The 23,872-nt window shown below is 37.3% G+C and overlaps 1 protein-coding gene and 1 pseudogene across 1 annotated transcript; both read left to right on the top strand.

Annotated features, from left to right (window-relative positions):
* Positions 1-7,871: 7,871 nt before the first annotated feature.
* Positions 7,872-9,899, top strand: LOC114396657 (the record flags this gene model as incomplete). The annotated part of the gene is made up of 1 exon (XM_028358745.1): positions 7,872-9,899. A coding segment is annotated over one exon (2,028 nt), but the record flags the coding sequence as incomplete, so codon positions are not given.
* An 8,147-nt stretch (positions 9,900-18,046) lies between these two features.
* LOC114397098 lies at positions 18,047-22,874 on the top strand (annotated as a pseudogene).
* The last annotated feature ends 998 nt before the right edge of the window (positions 22,875-23,872 follow it).

Raw genomic sequence — 23,872 nt, 5'->3', positions numbered from 1 at the left:
CCACACTAAAGAAAATAACAAGACACTAAACAACACTAACACAACACTAACACAACACGAAAGCATAAAACAACTAAACATAAAACACAAATCACTAGCTATTATGAACCTTTGGCCCACTGCTCCCCGGCAACGGTGCCAAATTTGATCGAAGTCGTACCCGAATCAAATAAACATTAAAAATGCAGTATCTAGGAAGTGATCCTAGGTTGTCTCCCAACGAGCAATGATCAACCAAACGTTCATAACAGATAGTAGGAAAATAGTAACAAATTAGGGGGGGTTGTTTGCTTTTGTAAATTAAATAGCGAATATATGTAAATTAGAAAATATTAGAATTAAAACACGTTGCTTCCCCTTGATTCACAAGCAAGTCTCTTATCCTAGGTTATGAGAGTTTATCCTTTATCAGTTCAACCACTTAATCCAACCCTAAATTAAATTACTATGCGAAATTTAACATAAGGCATTCATTATGTGATTAAGCAACACATACACCAATTAATCATGAACGATCATTAAGCATGAACGTAAATTAAGTGAAGAGACAATTAATCAAGCACTAAGCATGCATGATCCTCAAAGAGAACTGTGCTTGATCCTCAAGAGAAAACAACGCTGGAGACTTAGTCTTCCATTAATCAATAGAGAACGAAATTGTAGATTGAAGCAAGAATGAAATTTTATTGCTAAAACGAAAAGTGACTAAAACGAAAAAGAAAGTAGCACTCTAAAACTAAAATGAAAAAGAGAGAGAGGGGAGGAGAGAGAGACGAGAGGAGGCTAAACTAGAACCTTGGTGCTGTTATATAGTTTTCAGCCCCAAAGCTTACAAATCTGTTTTAAATCCAAGCCCATAAATAAAATAAAATCTAGATAAGATAAGATAAGATCTAGATAAAATAATATCTAGATGAGATCAAATCTAAATAATATCTAGATAAGATAAAATCTAGATAAGATAAAATTTGGTAGAATAAAATAGTCTGCTCTCTTCAAGTCCAAGCCCAATTCTGGATTCAAGCCCAATGCTTCATTAATTCCTGAAATTAGATTAATAACATCAAATTAGCTGAATGAGCCCAAATAATAAAACTGCCTAATTAATTTGACAATTAAGACTAATCAGTAATTAAAATGGTGCAAAAAGATTTAAGAAATAGGAGAAAATAATGGCACATCAATAATAGCATGTTATATTGTTATGCACAAGAGTGGACGCTCACTAAATATAACGTAATGGACGTTAGGTTAAATTAGAGTATACTCTCTATAATTATGGACGATATTCCTTCAACATAATAATCTTGCCCACTTGTCAAAAATTCATTAGAATGTCAATAATTTATACTTATGTTATACATCTAAATTTAAGGTGGATGAGACGCATGGCCGTCCAGACTTAAAAATTATCAATTGTAGGATTCTGCATGCAAATTATGACCAATGCCTTGGATCCTTTTTCCCTCTGATATTTTATATCTAATAATGAAGACTTACATATCTCGATCTTTGACAACAAAATATAATTCAAGCCCACATGAAGCATCATGGCCATTTGATAGTTGTTGAGATGGATTTGTGTAAGTATAACAAGTTAACAACATTGAAGATTTAATTCTCATTATAATAAAGTGTTTCTTATCGGACCTCAAATTGTTGGACTCATTGGGAGAAAATCACTTTTTTTAAGTTTGATAGTCCATCTTGGCTTCTTTCTATTGGAACATAGTTTACTAATTGAGAAGTGTAACACCATGAAATTTCCTTATACACTTATTTATTACACTTGTAAAAAAAATTCACTATTAAAGACTAGACAGTGGAAATTTTGCATTGTCTAATATAATTATATGATCGTGTGATTTAATATTGTTAGTGCTTAGCTCTACTGAGTTTTAAAAGATTGGCTAAGATTTTGTTAAAACATAAGCACTTAGACAATGAAGGAAAGCTGGAGTTGCTGCACATGATGTCCAACGTTATGTCAAAGAATAAGATTGGGCTGCACAATGCACAAGGCAAGATGAAATGTCAAATGAAGAATTGAAGCTGCAGGATTCACGATGTCGGATACAATGTCCAGGACATCCTGCCTGAAAATACTGGAATTGCTAAAAGCATTGAAGCTGCAGGATCCACGATGTCGGATACAATGTCCAGGACATCCTGCCCGAAAATACTGGAGTTGCTAAAAGCATTGAAGCTGCAGGATCCACGATGTCGGATACGATGTCCAGGACATCTGGCCCGAAAATACTGGACATATAAATCTGTTATATCTTTAACAGATTATTGTGCAGTTAGCAAGAGATAAGATGATCTATCTTTAGGAACGAATTAAAAGATAATTAAAGTTCGAATTACAAACTAGAAGAGTTCGTTCAGGGATTAAAGATTAAAGATTAAAGATAAAAACTAAAAGATCAAACTGTATCTTTTAGATCTTTAAGTGCAGATTTTTCAGAAGAATGATAGATCTCATCCAGCACAAGAAGTTGCAGCCCAGATACGCTCACTGCTATATAAACACGAAGGCTGCACGAGTTCTGTACCAAGTCCGGGATTGAAGAGTTATTTTGTGAGTTTTGGGACTTGAGTGTTTTGTGAGCCACCTTGATGGTACCCTAACATCAAGTGTTGGACCTGAGTGTGTAGAGTTGATCTCTTGTGTGTAGAGTTGATCTCTAGTGTGTAGAGTTGATCTCTTTTGTTCAGAGAGCAATCTCTGGTGTGTTTTTGATTTGATTGTAAACACGGGAGTGTGATTGAGAGGGAGTGAGAGGGGTTCTCATATCTAAGAGTGGCTCTTAGGTAGAGGTCGCACGGGTAGTGGTTAGGTGAGAAGGTTGTAAACAGTGGCTGTTAGACCTTGAACTAACACTATTTTAGTGGATTTCCTCCCTGGCTTGGTAGCCCCCAGATGTAGGTGAGGTTGCACCGAACTGGGTTAACAATTCTCTTGTGTTATTTACTTGTTTAATCTGTTCATACTCCCAAATATAATCTGCATGTTCTGAAGCGTGATGTCGTGACATCCGGTACGACATCTGTCATCGGTATCAGAATTTCAATTGGTATCAGAGCAGGCACTCGAAATCACTGAGTGAGATCTAGGGAGATAAATTCTGATGAACATGGAGAAAGAAGGAGGACCAGTGAACAGACCACCTATTCTGGATGGAACCAACTATGAATACTGGAAAGCAAGGATGGTGGCCTTCCTCAAATCACTGGATAGCAGAACCTGGAAAGCTGTCATCAAAGGCTGGGAACATCCCAAGATGCTGGACACAGAAGGAAAGCCCACTAATGAATTGAAGCCAGAAGAAGACTGGACAAAAGAAGAAGACGAATTGGCACTTGGAAACTCCAAAGCCTTGAATGCTATATTCAATGGAGTTGACAAGAATATCTTCAGACTGATCAACACATGCACAGTGGCCAAGGATGCATGGGAGATCCTGAAAACCACTCATGAAGGAACCTCCAAAGTGAAGATGTCCAGATTGCAACTATTGGCCACAAAATTCGAAAATCTGAAGATGAAGGAGGAAGAATGTATTCATGACTTCCACATGAACATTCTTGAAATTGCCAATGCTTGCACTGCCTTAGGAGAGAGGATGACAGATGAAAAGCTGGTGAGAAAGATCCTCAGATCCTTGCCTAAGAGATTTGACATGAAAGTCACTGCAATAGAGGAGGCCCAAGACATTTGCAACTTGAGAGTGGATGAACTCATTGGTTCCCTTCAAACCTTTGAGCTAGGACTCTCGGATAGGGCTGAAAAGAAGAGCAAGAATCTGGCTTTCGTGTCCAATGATGAAGGAGAAGAAGATGAGTATGACCTGGATACTGATGAAGGTCTGACTAACGCAGTTGTGCTCCTTGGAAAACAGTTCAACAAAGTAATGAACAGAATGGACAAGAGGCAGAAACCACATGTCCGGAACATCCCTTTCGACATCAGGAAAGGTAGTGAATACCAGAAAAGGTCAGATGAAAAGCCCAGTCACAGCAAAGGAATTCAATGCCGTGGGTGTGAAGGCTTTGGACACATCAAAGCTGAATGTCCCACTCATCTCAAGAAGCAGAGGAAAGGACTTTCTGTAAGTCGGTCTGATGATACAGAGAGTGAACAAGAAAGTGATTCTGACAGAGATGTGCATGCACTCACTGGGAGATTTGACTCTGCTGAAGATTCAAGTGATACAGATAGTGAAATCACTTTTGATGAGCTTGCTATATCCTATAGAGAACTATGCATCAAAAGTGAGAAGATTCTTCAGCAGGAAGCACAACTGAAGAAGGTCATTGCAAATCTGGAGGCTGAAAAGGAGGCACATGAAGAGGAGATCTCTGAGCTTAAAGGAGAAGTTGGTTTTCTGAACTCTAAACTGGAAAACATGACAAAATCAATAAAGATGCTGAATAAAGGCTCAGATACGCTTGATGAGGTGCTACAGCTTGGAAAGAATGTTGGAAACCAGAGAGGACTTGGATTTAATCCTAAGTCTGCTGGCAGAACAACCATGACAGAATTTGTTCCTGCCAAAAACAGCACTGGAGCCACGATGTCACAACATCGGTCTCGACATCATGGAACGCAGCAGAAAAGGAGCAAAAGAAAGAAGTGGAGGTGTCACTACTGTGGCAAGTATGGTCACATAAAGCCCTTTTGCTATCATTTACATGGCCATCCACATCATGGAACTCAAAGTAGCAGCAGCAGAAGGAAGATGATGTGGGTTCCAAAACACAAGACTGTTAGTCTTGTTGTTCATACTTCACTTAGAGCATCAGCTAAGGAAGATTGGTACCTAGATAGCGGCTGTTCCAGACACATGACAGGAGTCAAAGAATTCCTGGTGAACATTGAACCTTGCTCCACTAGCTATGTGACATTTGGAGATGGCTCTAAAGGAAAGATCACTGGAATGGGAAAGCTAGTCCATAATGGACTTCCTAGTCTGGACAAAGTACTGCTGGTGAAGGGACTGACTGCAAACTTGATCAGCATCAGTCAGCTGTGTGATGAAGGATTCAATGTAAACTTCACAAAGTCAGAATGCTTGGTGACAAATGAGAAGAGTGAAGTTCTAATGAAGGGCAGCAGATCAAAGGACAACTGTTACCTATGGACACCTCAAGAAACCAGTTACTCCTCCACATGTCTATCCTCCAAAGAAGATGAAGTCAGAATATGGCATCAAAGATTTGGACATCTGCACTTAAGAGGCATGAAGAAAATCATTGACAAAGGTGCTGTTAGAGGCATTCCCAATCTGAAAATAGAAGAAGGCAGAATTTGTGGTGAATGTCAGATTGGAATGCAAGTCAAGATGTCCCACCAGAAGCTTCAACATCAGACCACTTCCAGGGTGCTGGAACTACTTCACATGGACTGGATGGGGCCTATGCAAGTTGAAAGCCTTGGAGGAAAGAGGTATGCCTATGTTGTTGTGGATGATTTCTCCAGATTTACCTGGGTCAACTTTATCATAGAAAAATCAGACACCTTTGAAGTATTCAAGGAGTTGAGTCTAAGACTTCAAAGAGAAAAAGACTGTGTCATCAAGAGAATCAGGAGTGACCATGGCAGAGAGTTTGAAAACAGCAGGTTTACTGAATTCTGCACATCTGAAGGCATCCCTCATGAGTTCTCTGCAGCCATTACACCACAACAGAATGGCATAGTTGAGAGGAAAAACAGGACTTTGCAAGAGGTTGCTAGGGTCATGCTTCATGCCAAAGAACTTCCCTATAATCTCTGGGCTGAAGCCATGAACACAGCATGCTACATCCACAACAGAGTCACACTGAGAAGAGGGACTCCAACCACACTGTATGAAATCTGGAAAGGGAGGAAGCCAACTGTCAAGCACTTCCACATCTTTGGAAGTCCATGGTACATTTTGGCAGATAGAGAGCAAAGGAGAAAGATGGATCCCAAGAGTGATGCAGGAATATTCCTGGGATACTCTACAAACAGCAGAGCATATAGAGTATTCAATTCCAGAACCAGAACTGTGATGGAATCCATCAATGTGGTTGTTGATGATCTAACTCCAGCAAGAAAGAAGGATGTCGAAGAAGATGTCAGAACATCGGGAGACAATGTAGCAGATACAGCTAAAAGTGCAGAAAATGCAGAAAACTCTGATTCTGCTACAGATGAATCAAACATCAACCAACCTGACAAGAGACCTTCCATTAGAATCCAGAAGATGCACCCCAAGGAGCTGATTATAGGAGATCCAAACAGAGGAGTCACTACAAGATCAAGGGAGATTGAGATTGTCTCCAACTCATGTTTTGTCTCCAAAATTGAGCCCAAGAATGTGAAAGAGGCACTGACTGATGAGTTCTGGATCAATGCTATGCAAGAAGAATTGGAGCAATTCAAAAGGAATGAAGTCTGGGAGCTAGTTCCGAGACCCGAGGGAACTAATGTGATTGGCACCAAGTGGATCTTCAAGAACAAAACCAATGAAGAAGGTGTTATAACCAGAAACAAGGCCAGACTTGTTGCTCAAGGCTACACTCAGATTGAAGGTGTAGACTTTGATGAAACGTTTGCCCCAGTTGCTAGACTTGAGTCCATCAGATTGTTACTTGGTGTAGCTTGCATCCTCAAATTCAAGCTGTACCAAATGGATGTGAAGAGCGCGTTTCTGAATGGATACCTGAATGAAGAAGCCTACGTGGAGCAGCCAAAGGGATTTGTAGATCCAACTCATCCAGATCATGTATACAGGCTCAAGAAGGCTCTCTATGGATTGAAGCAAGCTCCAAGAGATTGGTATGAAAGGCTAACAGAGTTCCTTACTCAGCAAGGGTATAGGAAGGGAGGAATTGACAAGACTCTCTTTGTCAAGCAAGATGCTGAAAACTTGATGATAGCACAGATATATGTTGATGACATTGTGTTTGGAGGGATGTCGAATGAGATGCTTCGACATTTTGTTCAACAGATGCAATCTGAATTTGAGATGAGTCTTGTTGGAGAGCTGACTTATTTTCTGGGACTTCAAGTGAAGCAGATGGAAGACTCCATATTCCTCTCACAAAGCAAGTATGCAAAGAACATTGTCAAGAAGTTTGGGATGGAGAATGCCAGCCATAAAAGAACACCTGCACCTACTCACTTGAAGCTGTCAAAAGATGAAGCTGGCACCAGTGTTGATCAAAGTCTGTACAGAAGCATGATTGGGAGCTTACTATATTTAACAGCTAGCAGACCCGACATCACCTATGCAGTAGGTGTTTGTGCAAGATATCAAGCCAATCCTAAGATAAGTCACTTGACTCAAGTAAAGAGAATTCTGAAATATGTAAATGGCACCAGTGACTATGGGATTATGTACTGTCATTGTTCAGATTCAATGCTGGTTGGGTATTGTGATGCTGATTGGGCTGGAAGTGCAGATGACAGAAAAAGCACTTCTGGTGGATGCTTCTATCTGGGCAACAATCTTATTTCATGGTTCAGCAAGAAGCAGAACTGTGTGTCCCTATCTACTGCAGAAGCAGAGTATATTGCAGCAGGAAGCAGCTGTTCACAACTAGTTTGGATGAAGCAGATGCTCAAGGAGTACAATGTCGAACAAGATGTCATGACATTATACTGTGACAACTTGAGTGCTATTAATATTTCTAAAAATCCTGTGCAACACAGCAGAACCAAGCACATTGACATTAGACATCACTATATCAGAGAGCTTGTTGATGATAAAGTTATCACACTGGAGCATGTTGACACTGAGGAACAAATAGCAGATATTTTCACAAAGGCATTGGATGCAAAACAGTTTGAAAAACTGAGGGGCAAGCTGGGCATTTGTCTGCTAGAGGAATTATAGCAGCTACTGCAATCTGAACGTGCTCAAACGTATCACTTAACATTAATAGCACGTTCACTACAAAGCAAATTCGACCGTTGCTTCACACGTCCCTCTACATTCCTCATTCAAACTTATATTTTCGTGGTAATCTCGTTTTCAGCATTCCCCAACAGCTCTCAGAAATTTGTGAAACCATTCCAAACGCTCTGCTTTTCCATGGCTACCTCACCAAAAGAAACTTCAGCTCCTGGTTCACCCTCTGTACCATCATCTCCATCATCCACCAAAGCACCAGCAAACCAGGAACGACCTGAATTCAATATCCAGCCCATACAAATGATTCCTGGTTCAGCCCCTGTTCCTGAAAAACTGGTTCCCAAACGACAACAGGGTGTGAAGATTTCTGAAAACCCTAGCCTTGCAACGAGTCCTAGGGAAGTAGACACGGAGATGGACAAGAAGATCCGCAGTATTGTGAGTAACATTCTGGAAAATGCTTCTGTCCCTGATGCTGATGAAGATGTTCCAACATCTTCCATCCCAGATGTTGCTGTTCCTGATGCTGAGAAAGATGTTCCAACATCTTCCACACCAAATACTGAAGCCGTCTCTTCACCCAGTGAAGAGGAATCAACAGAAGAAGATGATCAAGCCACAGAAGAGACCCCTGCACCAAAGGCACCAGAACCTGCTCCAGGTGACCTCATTGACCTCGAAGATGTAGAATCTGATGAGGAACCCATTGCCAACAAGTTGGCACCTGGCATTGCGGAAAGACTACAAAGCAGAAAAGGGAAAACCCCCATTAAGAGGTCTGGACGAATCAAGACTATGGCCCAGAAGAAAAGCACTCCAATCACTCCTACCAAATCCAGAAGGAGCAAAGTTGCAATCCCCTCCAAGAAGAGGAAAGAAATTTCCTCATCTGATTCTGATGATGATGTCGAACTGGATGTCTCGACATCAAAGAGGGTCAAGAAATCTGGGAGAAAGGTGCCTGGAAATGTTCCTGATGCACCATTGGACAACATCTCTTTCCACTCCATTGGCAATGTTGAAAAGTGGAAATATGTGTATCAACGCAGACTTGCTGTAGAAAGAGAACTGGGAAGAGATGCCTTGGCTTGCAAGGAGATCATGGACCTCATCAAGACTGCTGGACTACTGAAGACAGTCACCAAGTTGGGAGATTGCTATGAAAGTCTAGTAAGGGAATTCATTGTCAACATTCCCTCTGACATAACAAACAGAAAGAGTGATGAGTATCAAAAGGTATTTGTCAGAGGAAAGTGTGTTAGATTCTCCCCTGCTGTAATCAACAAATACCTGGGCAGACCAACAGATGGAGTGGTGGATATTACTGTCTCTGAGCATCAAATTGCCAAGGAAATCACTGCCAAACAAGTCCAGCATTGGCCAAAGAAAGGGAAGCTGTCTGCAGGGAAGCTAAGTGTGAAATATGCAATCCTGCACAGGATTGGAGCTGCAAACTGGGTACCCACCAATCATACTTCCACTGTTGCCACAGGTTTGGGTAAATTTCTGTATGCTGTTGGAACCAAGTCCAAATTTAATTTTGGAAACTATATTTTTGATCAAACTGTTAAGCATTCAGAATCATTTGCTGTCAAATTACCCATTGCCTTCCCAACTGTATTATGTGGCATTATGTTGAGTCAACATCCCAATATTTTAAACTACACTGACTCTGTGATGAAGAGAGAATCTCCTCTATCCCTGCATTACAAACTGTTTGAGGGGACACATGTCCCAGACATTGTCTCGACATCAGGGAAAGCTGCTGCTTCAGGTGCTGTGTCCAAAGATACCTTGATTGCTGAACTCAAGGACACATGCAAGGTGCTGGAAGCAACCATCAAAGCCAACACAGAGAAGAAAATGGAGCTGGAACGGATGATCAGAAGACTCTCAGAAAGTGGCATTGATGATGGTGAAGCAGCTGAGGAAGAAGAAGAAGCAGCTGAGGCAGAGGAAGATGCAGCAGAGGATACAGATTCAGATGATGATGATGATTCTGAAGCCACCCCATGATCATCAGACCTTTATGTTTTTTGCTTTTACTTTTATTAGCTAAAGGGGCATGTCCCTTTGAACAATTGATTGCTATTGGTCTGTAATATTTGCATGCATTCTACTTTTGTCAAATTCTGTCTAAAAAGGGGGAGTAATAGTATTATGCATGATTTATGACTCTGAGTAGTAGGACTCTATGTATGCAATAGTAGGCATGATGTATGATTTTGAGTAGTAGGATACGATGTATGCATGGTTCATGATTTCGAGGGGGAGGTGTATGAATATGAATTTGAGGGGGAGACTGCTGCTGCTGATGATGACTGATGTAAGCTACTAGTAGCTGATAGAAGATGGTAGCTGATAGAAGATGCTGCAGTAAGAGCATGAAGACAGGGGGAGCAGAAAGCTGATGTCACATGAGATGTCTTGACATCCTGGAAAAGACTAGTAGCTGATAGAAGATGCTGCAGTAAGAGCATGGAGACAGGGGGAGCAGAAAGTTGATGTCACGTGAGATGTCGACATCCTGGAAAAGACTTGTAGATTTGCAACTTGCAGAATTTTGCTGTCACCACTACAGATACCGCTGTGCTTGATTACTCTGATAATGAAAGTTGCTGATCCCACTTGCATAACTGCTCGTACCTGCTCAGGAAGTGTCTAAGTATGTTTTAGACAAAATTTGCCAAAGGGGGAGATTGTTAGTGCTTAGCTCTACTGAGTTTTAAAAGATTGGCTAAGATTTTGTTAAAACATAAGCACTTAGACAATGAAGGAAAGCTGGAGTTGCTGCACATGATGTCCAACGTTATGTCAAAGAATAAGATTGGGCTGCACAATGCACAAGGCAAGATGAAATGTCAAATGAAGAATTGAAGCTGCAGGATTCACGATGTCGGATACAATGTCCAGGACATCCTGCCTGAAAATACTGGAATTGCTAAAAGCATTGAAGCTGCAGGATCCACGATGTCGGATACAATGTCCAGGACATCCTGCCCGAAAATACTGGAGTTGCTAAAAGCATTGAAGCTGCAGGATCCACGATGTCGGATACGATGTCCAGGACATCTGGCCCGAAAATACTGGACATATAAATCTGTTATATCTTTAACAGATTATTGTGCAGTTAGCAAGAGATAAGATGATCTATCTTTAGGAACGAATTAAAAGATAATTAAAGTTCGAATTACAAACTAGAAGAGTTCGTTCAGGGATTAAAGATTAAAGATTAAAGATAAAAACTAAAAGATCAAACTGTATCTTTTAGATCTTTAAGTGCAGATTTTTCAGAAGAATGATAGATCTCATCCAGCACAAGAAGTTGCAGCCCAGATACGCTCACTGCTATATAAACACGAAGGCTGCACGAGTTCTATACCAAGTCCGGGATTGAAGAGTTATTTTGTGAGTTTTGGGACTTGAGTGTTTTGTGAGCCACCTTGATGGTACCCTAACATCAAGTGTTGGACCTGAGTGTGTAGAGTTGATCTCTTGTGTGTAGAGTTGATCTCTAGTGTGTAGAGTTGATCTCTTTTGTTCAGAGAGCAATCTCTGGTGTGTTTTTGATTTGATTGTAAACACGGGAGTGTGATTGAGAGGGAGTGAGAGGGGTTCTCATATCTAAGAGTGGCTCTTAGGTAGAGGTCGCACGGGTAGTGGTTAGGTGAGAAGGTTGTAAACAGTGGCTGTTAGACCTTGAACTAACACTATTTTAGTGGATTTCCTCCCTGGCTTGGTAGCCCCCAGATGTAGGTGAGGTTGCACCGAACTGGGTTAACAATTCTCTTGTGTTATTTACTTGTTTAATCTGTTCATACTCCCAAATATAATCTGCATGTTCTGAAGCGTGATGTCGTGACATCCGGTACGACATCTGTCATCGGTATCAGAATTTCAAATATATTCTTTGCATGATGTTAATTGTATAAGTTTAGAGTTAGTTTTATTTATTTTTAGTGTAAATCATTTGTTTAGTTAGTTGACAGAAATTTGAAAACTGCCTGAATAAAAATTTCATCTGTAGCAAAATTGAGTCATGCACAGAGCGACAATGTAATTTAACTTTGTGTGAGAGTGTTCTCTGAGTGAGGAACACTTTGGGTACAATATTCTTAGGGAGATTAGCATAATAACCTAGGCGATTAAGATAAGATTTATTAATTTTGTAAAAAGCAAAAATACTCATTTTGACAAATCCTATCCCTTCTATTTTTGGTAGTTTTGCAAAAAAGCAAAACTACCCATTTGTGGTATGGCTTGGCATGATCAAATTGGCTGGCAAGGGGTTCATTCAAAGAGTCACAAAGCCTTGTCAATGAGAGCCTACACCATAGCTTATTGGCCTTTGTGAAGAAAAAAATCTTTTGGAGTCTTATCCCTTCATTTTTGCATGAAACTAAAGCTTGAAGGAAGGGAGTTCAATTGTTCTTATTCTTCTTCTTCCCAGTAGGTAGTTTGTGTTCTTGAGCCTTTGAGTCATCAAGCTTAGGTAAATGAGTTTCATTCTTCGTCCTAAACTTGGTTCTTCTTCATTCTTTTGTTATAGTTTCTCTAATAACTTGGAACTGTCATTTGTTTTACTCATGAAGGGAAACTTTGAAAAACCTGAATATTCTTCATTCTACTTCAAGATTTTGTGAGTTCTTCAAGAGGTAAAGGGGGTCTGCAATGACCCACCTTGTTGCTACGATATTACTACTCTAAACCGCGTAAATTTCAATTTTAAATGCAAACTCCGTTAATTTGCTTATGAAAATTGAGAGAAAATTGTTTGCGATATACGTTCACCAAATAACACACAAATACTTAAATGAATATAATATAATATATATATATATATATATATATATATATATATATATATTAACTCAGTACACATCATTCACATGACAGAAAGTAAATTAGTTCATACATATAATTAAATCTGTGATTTACATCCTCAATTCAAAAAGAATTATAGAATCAGCTACGGAGGAGTTGATTAACAAAACACAACTCTCTTGTAAAATAATCCCAACGTCATCATGTCGGCTTGGCGACTCCAACAAAAGAATCTCTGTCCATGTAATCTATTGTTGTCCATCTGCTCCCATGAACGAAGGTTCGGGATCATCTCAGGTACTAACCACATGGTACAAAAAATGCAAAGGTGAGTTTATTATAAAAGGAATCAACACAAAAATCAAATGACCATGATTAGTAAGAAAACATTAACAAATACCATAATCATACACGAATGCCCATTTTCCCAACATACACTCAACAAGTAGTTATCAACTTTCCACAATTCTAATCAATCATACTCAATATGATGCATGCACCTAACCTTAACTCTCAAATGTAATGTGGTATCATTTGTCAAGAAATAGCCCGAGCGTGTCCACACGACACTCACACTCAAGAAAACTAGGCAACAAGTGAGGTCACCCTGTTGTGCACAGGCAACCCCCCTACCCATGGTGATTGACCTGAGTCACAACGGAGTTCCAAACCAAGTAGCATGCCCCTAAGTACAAGTATTTTCCCTCATGAAAAACTATAAGTACTTACTGACAAAGTTTATACTATTTTCATGCAGTCTGAAGTATGACAAATGGGCATCATCAATGCACTGACCATGGATAATTAAAGATTCTAAGCCATCCCTTCACTCCAAAGATGCTTGAACTCTTTAACCACTCTATTTCCCCCACCAACGATATCCAACTTGGTCACTGCACCCCCATGTTCATACACAACATACATCATCACAATGACATTTTTAACATCAACAACATCTCATCTCAATGTCATTATCAACATCAACATCATCTCATCTCAATGACATTATCAACAATAACAACATAATCTCATTTCAATATTATCACAATAACAAAATCACCTCATATCAACATTATCATCGATAACAACATCATCAGTAATCACATTCCACACATACATACATACAAATTTAATGCTTGAGATTCACATTTACCAGGTCTTCAAACAACATAAGTCTAATAAAACGATAATATCATTTATCAATAGAAGATGTATCGCATCCCATTAATCAAAAACATTATTTTTCTTGTAAACCAGCATGCACAGGGACAGACACACAATCCCATAATTAGGTTCCCTGATCCCAATTATGGTATCAAAGCCATAAATTATAATAAACTCCCCTCACCTATTGTGAGCTCTCCATCAGCTCTTCTTTGCATCACTTAGAGGCCTCTCACGTTCACGTTCGTCGGTCCAAATACAAAGTTCTATATACCAAATCGAAGGCAATTTAGTATAGATTTCAAAAACAAGGTTAATATCAACATTCAAGTTCAAATAATCCTATCAAAATAAAATGGGCTAAGAGGTGTTTCAGCTTCTACTACAAAGAGACATCATTTTGAAATTCTGATCACATAAATGTGAGCAAGGTTCATCAAAGGTCAAGAAAACAACATCAATTTTATAAAAAGATAACTTTTACAGCGTCTCATTTTTAAAGGTTTTTCAAAGGAAATGTAAAAAATCCTATTATAGTACCCAAAACACAACAAACCCTAAGAGAAGTTCAAACTAACTAGGAGAAAAGCATAAAAGTCAAGATTACCTCAGAGAAACTATGAAAAAAAAGATTGGGTGCTTGTTCTCCATTGAATCCTTTTGGTGAATTCTGAGGATTTCACTCTGATTAAAGCGTTCCTCTCCGTGCGGTGGTCCAGTGGCAAGCAACAGTGGCTCGTGGTGGCCACCAGTGGTTGTGCGTGGAGGAAGAGGAGTTTCTAGCATTTTGGGGAGAAGTTTTGAAAGAGAGAGGCGTGAAATCTTGTTTAAAACATATTTATAATCTGCGGATCTTACTTAGCGAGCTCGTCTTGCTAAACAGAAATCAACTTTTGATGCTGAGCAAGTTTCCTCTCGGGTTGGGATTTATACTGAGCATAACCTCTCATGCTGAGCAAATTTCCTCTCAGGTTGGGATTTTCATTTAGTGAGACAATTCATACTGAGAACAATTCCTTTCGGGTTGAAATTGTGCTTAGCGCGTTTGCCTCACTAAGAGATAATTCTAAAGTGTTATTTTATAAATCTCAACGGTCAAAGCATGAAGACTTGGGTTATGAACCGACAATACAAATTTGAAGGCAATCCAACGGTTTACGAGTCTGGGATTACGGTTTTATCCGAGTAGTTTTGGGTAAAACTTGAAATCTCACAGTTTCAACATAGGTCAATCAAACTCCACATAACCTAACATCCACATCAAGCAATCACACATACCTAATTGACACAACACCTCAACTCATCCAAATCAATCAAATAACACAAGAATTACATTAAACACCAACTTTAAATTATCAAAATTTCAGGGCGTTACAAGGTCTCTCCAACTCTTGAACCATAAGCTTGTTGTTGAACTTTCTTGGACATGTTGTTGCTTTGAAATTTTTGAGCTTGCTGTCATGTCCTGAATCCATGTGCTGAGTTTTTTTCCTTAATTTTTTATGCCAAAAATTATTTCTTTGCATGTTAAAACATAGAGTTAGCCTTAAATTTTACCTAAATCAAAGTTTCCCAGCAAAAGTTACAAATAAAACAAGTTTATGGACTGAGTTACAACAGTATTGATTGTTTTTATTAAAGTTTTTACCTCAAAAATGAGATTTTTAGGTTTGAAAATGTAGAGTAGCATATTAGATTTGCAAAAACCCGACTCCCAAAGTGCGGAGAGCGCTAAAAATAAGTTAGGAGCAAAACTGTAAAAAAAACAAGGTGACAAAGAGATTTTCGACAGTAGGTAACTTAACTTTGGATCTGTGCCTCTGTATAAATTATCTTGGAATTATTTATTTCCTAGAACTGCTAATTTATTTACTCTATATTGTTGAGAAAAATGTGAGATCTAATGACTGATGTATATTTTGAAAGTGTGATATTTCTCTGCTGATAAAATTACTGAAATACATGCCTGTATTCTATTATGATTATTGAATGAAAAGACCAACAGAGTGTGAACTCCGACAATTATATCTGTGGCATGCAAATTTATTTTATATATATATATATATATATATATATATATATTGTCTACCTATTGTTATTTTTGTCTGTACGAGCTGTGGTTTGGGTCTGGGGGTGTTTAACCCTCGGCAAATTGTTTGTTATGTCTGGTTAGATAGTCATAATTACAACCATTATGTTGTCAGATTATTCTATTTGACAAGTGGTTTTATTGCTTAAGGGGCCACAACTGGTTCCCTGAGAGTAGTAGGTAGGTTTGAGCCTCGTCTCTCTTCCTTGTTTGTTTGTTTGTTTGTTTGTATCCGTACATTGATGCATGTTGCATAAGGGCAATGCATGCGATACAATGAAAACAATCAAGAGGATTGAATAGAGATTAAAGAATCCTTGGTTCTATTCCTTCTGTGAGAAGGTAAGGTTGCGTTGAAGAAGTGGATGATGGGTAGAGATACACTTGGGTGTAATGGGCGGAGAGGTGCGAGAACCTAAGGGAATTAGCGAGTGGTGATAGTAGAAGCAAGCTTCATGGTGATGAATCAAGATTGATTCAAGAAGTTTTAATGATGACTAAGATGATGACAAAAAGCCCAAAGAATGATTTCAAGATTAAGTTCAAGATCAAGATTAATTTCAAGATTCATCAAGAAGATTCAAGATTCAAGAATAATCAAGATTAATATTCAAGACTCAAAGATTCAAGAATCAAGAGAAGACTTAATCAAGATAAGTATTAAAAAGTTTTTCAAAACATTGAGTAGCACAAAAAGTTTTCACAAAATTATTACCAAAGAGTTTTACTCTCTGGTAATCGATTACCAAAATATAGTAATCGATTACCGGTGTTTTAAAATGTTAAGATTTTCAAAATTCAAAATGAAGAGTCACATTTATTGATGTGTAATCGATTACACCTTAATGGTAATCGATTACCAGTGACTGTTTTTGAAAAATTCATTTCCAAAAGTCACAATTCTTCAAGTGACTTGTTTCTGAAGATTTTTTCAAAAGTCATAACTTTTTAAGTAATTAGTTTTAAAAGGAATTGCCAAGAGTTACAAGTTTTGACTTGAGTCATCTAGAAATTATAAATATGTGACCTTGGCATGAAACATAAAATTTTTTGATCTTACTCATCTCTTTCAATCAATCTTTCAATATTTTCTTTCATCTCTTTCAGCAAATTTTTTCTGTTTCATCTTCTCTTCATCTGTCTAAAAGTTTTTGTTCAAAACTTTCTCTTCCAAGAAAAGTTCTTTGTTCAAAAACTTGTGTCATTCATCTTTTTCATTCTCTTCTCCCTTTGCCAAAAAGAATTCGCCAAGGACTAACCGCCTGAATTTTTTTTGTGTCTCTCTTCTCCCTTTTCCAAAAGAACGAAGGACTAACCGCCTGAATTCTTTTGTGTCTCCCTCCTCCCTTGTCAAAGAATTCAAAATGACACAATCTGAGAATTCTTTTGATTCTTCCCTTTCCCTTATACAAAAGATTTCAAAGGACTAACCGCCTGAGATATCTTTTGTATCCCTTTCACAAAGTTACAAAGGACTAACCGCTTGAGAACTTTGTCTTAACACATTGGAGGGTACATCCTTTGTGGTACAAGTAGAGGGTACATCTACTTGAGTTGTTGTAACTGAGAACAAGAGAGGGTACATCTCTTGTGGATCATTTCAAGTGGAGGGTACATCCACTTGGTTGTTCAAAGAGAACAAGGCAGGGTACATCCCTTGTGGATCTTTGCTTGTAAAGGTTTTTACAAGGTTGAAAAGAAATCTCAAGGACCGCAAGTCTCTTGGGGACTGGATGTAGGCACGGGTTGTTGCTGAACCAGTATAAATTATTGTGTTTGTCTTCTTCTTCCCTACACTCTTTAATTTCCGCTGTGCGCTTTAATTATCGCTTTTACTTTTGGTTAAGTTTATATTTTTGTTCTTTACTTTCTTAACATTATAGTAAAAGCCTAATTGAATTTAGTAACATTAAGAAGGATAGATTATTAATTAGTAAAGGTTCATTAATAATTAATTCAACCCCCCCCCCTTCTTAATTATTCCGAGGCCACTTGATCCAACAGTGACTACCCGACATTTGGTGCACTCATTTAGTGAGAGTAACTCCCAGGCCTCACTTTGCTAGTCCTGACTGGCTCCAAGACAATGCTTTTTGAGTTGGGAGATGAGCGATCGGTGTACAATGTATCTGTATGTAGCAATCACTCCGGACTATCATCCACATGATTTGTAAGACCACCAAGACCTAGGAGGATTAGTGGCAGTGATTGGGCCCAAATGTTGAATTAAATGTGATAGTTACATGCTTAGGATGCGAAAGTGTTGTTTGTTTAGACAACCACACACAATGGTTATGTAGATTGTATGTTTTAATTTTGTTTTACAATTGCTTGTTTAGACAACCACACGCCATCCGAGATTGCCTAATACCGGGATGCTATTGGTGAAGAGATACTTGAGGGAGAGATGCATTCATCTAATGAGGAAGGCGATTCCTCGGGAGATGAGAGTGACCCTTCTGAATATATGACTTCGCCCTAGGTAGTTGTGGGTCTTAGGTGGTAATTGCTCTGAGTGTAGGATGATTTTCCCTTTTTGATTTATATTTGGGGTGGGAAGATTTCTATACTCAATGTCATAATATTTTGTTGTATAAAACCTTTTGATGATACTGTGTAATGTTTTGAGGGGACGATGAATATTTATTTCTTGTTACAGTTGTAATGATTCCAATACACTTATGTGCAAACCTTAAGGTTTACTAAGACTTAATATGGATGTTTATTATTCCTTCCAATTCTTTTCATCATTTAAATTTTGTGCAAGTTATTTCTTTATAATCTTTACTTTATTATAGCATTGTGTAAGGAAAGAAGAGAAATGACAACAACTTTCAAAATATTTATTTCTTTTTTTTACGCATTTTTACAGTACCTTTTATTCATGAGCATTTAATTATATGTACATGTTTTAATAAAGCACAATAAATACTATTTATACTGTTGGATCAAGTGGCCTCAGAATAATTAAGAAGGGGGGTTGAATTAATTATTCCTAAACCTTCACTAATTAAAAAATTTACTTTTCTAAGGCTTTTACTATGTTGTTAAGTAAATAAAGAACAGAAAAGAAACTTAACCAAAAGTAAAAGTGAAAATTAAAGTGCACAGCAGAAATTAAAAGAGTAGGAAAGAAGGAGACAAACACACAAGAGTTTTTATACTGGTTCGGCAACAACCCGTGCCTACATCCAATCCCCAAGCGACCTGCGGTCCTTGAGATTTCTTTTCAACCTTGTAAAAATCCTTTTACAAGCAAAGATCCACAAGGGATGTACCCTCCCTTGTTCTCTTTGAACAACCTAGTGGATGTACCCTCTCTTGTTCTCAGTCAACAACCCAAGTAGATGTACCCTCTACTTGTACCACAAAGGATGTACCCTCCAATGTGTTAAGACAAAATTCTCAGGCAGTTAAACCTTTGAAACTTTGTGAATGGGGATACAAAAGAAATCTCAGGCGGTTAGTCCTTTGAAATTTTTTGTATATGGGAAAGGGAAGAATCAAAAGAATTCTTAGACTGTGTCGTTTTGAATTCTTTGACAAGGGAGAAGGGAGACACAAAAGAATTCAAGCGGTTAGTCCTTCGTTCTTTTGGAAAAGGGAGAAGAGAGACACAAAAAGAATTCAGGCGGTTAGTCCTTGGCGAATTCTTTTTGGCAAAGGGAGAAGGGAATGAAAAAGATGAATAGCACAGTTTTCAAGGTTTGGAAAACCAGAAAACTTTGGAAAGATTTTGGCAAAAGGAAGAAGAAGAAGTTCAAAGAGACTCAGAAATCAATTGGCAAAAGTTTGTTGTCTAAAGAATGAATTGAAAAGATACAAAGATGTATATGAAAAGCAAATCAAAGCCTTGCTTTTATAGACTCTTCATGCCTGGTCAAGAGAACCATTTAGAAGAGTTATAACCTTTAGAAAAACTTGAAAACCTTTGGAAGAGTTACAACTTTTGATTTTGTTCAGAAACTATCACTGGTAATCGATTACCAAATCAGTGTAATCGATTACACAAAGCTTTTTTGTGAAAGAATGTGACTCTTCACATTTGAATTTGAATTTCAACGTTCAAACACACTGGTAATCGATTACAACATTTTGAAATCAATTGGAACATTGTAAATTCAGTTGAAAGCTTTTTGAAAACCATTTTGCAACTGGTAATCGATTACAATAATCTTGTAATCGATTACCAGAGAGTAAAAAGTCTTGGTAAAAGGTTTTGAGAAAAATTCATGTGCTACTCAGTTTTTGAAAAAACTTTTTAATACTTATCTTGATTAAGTCTTCTCTTGATTCTTGAATCTTGATATTGATTCTTGGAACTTGAATCTTGAAACTTAATTCTTGATTCTTGAAATCAAATTTCCATTTGAACCTTGAAGTGTTCTTGATTCAATCTTGAACTCATTCTTTGATTCTTGAGATCATCATCTTTTTTATCATGAAGTGCTCTTGACTTTTGAGCTTTTTGTGATCATCTTTGTTATCATCAAAACTCTTTGAATCAATCTTGATTCATCATGAAGCTTGCTTCTACATATACGTGTTCTTTCTTTTCCCAAAAGAAAAAAATATATTGAGATATTTTGTCAACTTAGAAATAGAAACTAAAATTTAATGACACGTATCCCACAATATTTATTATTTAAGCAATTTTAAAGCTATATTTCAGGGGGGGAGAAATTGAGGCGTTACAAGAAGCTTTTCACTTTTTTTGTTTATGGATAATAATTTTTCTAGATAAAAAATTACCTCTTGTATTATTCCGTCAAATACTTGTTCCAGTAATTATAGAGCCACACCATAGAAAAAATTAAATAAGTCTTTTTCTTGCTAATTTTTATGGGGTTTCACATCATCCAACCTTTCTCCAATTCCACTATTTCTTGAAAAGATACAAAGGGCCTAACTGCTTTGACTCATATATGCCTCTATCTTCATAGGATACCTTACTTATCCGTAACTACCCTTCTAGATGTACTATTCCAAGTTGTTGCATTTTTATAACTTTTTACTTTTATTTTTTAAACTTTTATGTCAAAACTAATTAGAATATCACAATAATTATATTTAAACTTTGTTGTATTGTATATGTATCTCATGTCATATTCATCTTCCCCAGAGCCCTCAATAAAATTTTCTAGAATTCATGTTGTGAAGTCAATTAACATAACAATAATGTGTGCAAACTGGTCCATTTTTAAGTGTGAAATTTTATCTTCTTGCCTGTCAAACAACATCTAAAAATTGATTGCATTGGGGAGTGACACTATTGACATTGTTTGAATCAGTTCCTGGCATAAAACCAACATGTCATGGACATGGAGATGAAAATTGTCATACTACTACTCTAGAGAGTGCAGTGTGCTTCCTAGCTCTATCTTATTGCTCTTGGCACTGGAGACATTAAGCCTTGTGTCTCATCCTATGGAGTAGATCAATTTGATGACATTGATCCTGCTGAAAAGGAACATAAGAGTTCTTTCTTCAATTGGTTCTATTTCTCAATCAACATTGGTGCTCTTATTGCATCTTCTCTATTGGTTTGGATACAAGATAATGTGGGTTAAGGATGGGGATTTGGTATTCATGTTGTAGCCATGGCAATTGTTGTGGTGAGTTTCTTTTCAGCCACTAGGTTGTATAGGAATTAGAAGCCTGGAGGCAGTGCCTTCACTAGAATCTATCATGTGGTAGTGGCATCCCTAAGAAAGTACAAGGTTGAAGTACCTGCTGATGAGTCACTTTTATATGAGACTGTTGAAACTGAGTCTACTATAAAAGGAAGCCAAAAGCTTGATCACACAAATGAGTTAAGGTAAATTAAGAAATGAAAATAAATTTCTAGATTACCAAGTAGTGGTTTTTTACTTACTTAACCAAAAGCAACTTTAATGTCACACTTGCATTATATAGTATAGAGAGGCAGGGCTTCTAATTAGTTTAGTCCACATTCATGCCATTTCACATGATATCATATCAAAATAGGACAATCTTATTATCACTAGTTTTTCAATTGTTTAGTGAGAAACTAAAAATATTATCCTTGCAAAATATACAAGGGTTGTGCCAAGTGTTTCTTTTGATCTACTGGACATTCGACAAAACATAAATGCAGTTCCTTAAGTACCTTTTGGTGGAGTTCTTAAATCAAAATTAGAGTTTCATCTTAGTAATCTATGTTGATCTTTAATGCAAACTTTTATTACAGAGATTACTGAGATGAAATTTAAATTATTGGAGAATAGCATGAAAAATACTTAAAAAATTGTATCTAGGGTTTGTCATTAGACATATTAGCCTATTAACTTATCAAATATTTTATTCTCTTTTCCTATTGTGTGTAATAGATTTTTTGACAAAGTAGTAGTGCTAGCACAGTCAGATAAAGTGAAGGAATCAAAAACCCTTGGAGACTTTGCACTATAACTTAAGTGGAAGAGCTTAAATCCATTTTAAGATTACTTCCTATATGGGCAACCAACATCATATTTTCCACCGTATGTGGTCAGATAAGCACCTTAATTGTGTTGCAAGGACAAACCATGCGCACTCGTGTTGGCAACTCCACTTTCAAAATCCCACCAGCTTCACTTTCCATCTTTGGCACCCTTAATGTCATATTTTGGGTCCCGGCGTATAATATGATCATTGTGCTAATTGCTAGAATGTTCACCAGGCATAAAAACAACTTAACTTAGCTCCAAAAAATGGGAATTGGCCTCTTCATATCCATATTTTCCATGGTAGCAGCAACAATATTGGAGCTCATAAGGCTTAGAATGGTGAGGAGGCATGACTACTATCAACTTGAGGAGATACCAATGATAATATTTTGGCAGGTTTCTGATTCCCTTTGTTGGCTTTATCATATACAATTTTGCTTTTTTCTCTGTGTCATGTTTGATTTGTAAAATAATTGCAAACAATTTAAAAAAATAGCACTAATGAAAGTCAAGAGTTGATGCTTTAAACAACCATGTTTGAAATATCTTGTTCTTCTTGTCTCTAGACCCTTGTTATGTGCAAATGGTTCTCTAAAGTCTGATCAGACTTATTCTCCTTATGTTTCTAAATATTAGTGATCCAATTAGAAAGAAAGGGAATGAATTTATGAATTTCTTTATTCAGTGACAGTTGTTTTTTGTTTCGTTTTGTAGTTCTATTACTGTTCGTGTACTGAAAACACTTCTATTCCTATTGTGATTTGATGCGCTATGTGAACTATGCTAAGAAAACAAAGCTTGGTCTCTATGCATTAGTGAGTTTTCTTTTCGTGATTGACATAGTCTTAATTATTAATGTATATGGTAATACTTCATAAATTGAATGTGGATAGTGCATATAAAAGATGTGGTATCATTTATTCCATGAACTTGGTTCTTCTTGAACTTTGAACTAAACATATTGTATTGGTTGATTTAAAGAGAGTGACCATTAACCAATTCTTGGAAATTTGAATCTCTTGTAGTCACTACATAGATTCATTTCATTGGCTGAAAGAAGCTAGAAGCGGGTCATACCTATTTTAATTATGTTAATAATTTTTTTACTTTTTTCCTCTCCCACTACATTAGTACAATTACTGTGGTAGAAGTATGCCCTATTCTTGATTGGATATCACAAATTAAATTATGGCAATCTGCTGCAATGACTTGTCTTAGTTCAATGACATCATAATTATTTTCTAGGTGAGTATGCCTCATGTTTCACTCCCTTGGATATTTTTATTAACAAGTCAAGTTGTTAGTATGAAAAGTAATTTGTTTTATCCATCCATCCTTAAATAAATTAATTATATTCTTTTGCACAACTGTCATTTAATTGAGATTTGGATAATGATGTAATTTACATAGACCATTTCTTTTTTTTGAGTCCTTGCTTTTGTTGTATTAGAAATTTTCCTTTTGGT

Source organism: Glycine soja, chromosome 18 (assembly GCF_004193775.1).
Source record: "Glycine soja cultivar W05 chromosome 18, ASM419377v2, whole genome shotgun sequence".
Taxonomy (NCBI): domain Eukaryota; kingdom Viridiplantae; phylum Streptophyta; class Magnoliopsida; order Fabales; family Fabaceae; genus Glycine; species Glycine soja.
The sequence above is the reverse complement of the archived record's forward strand: the minus strand, read 5'-3'. Positions and strand labels throughout refer to the sequence as shown.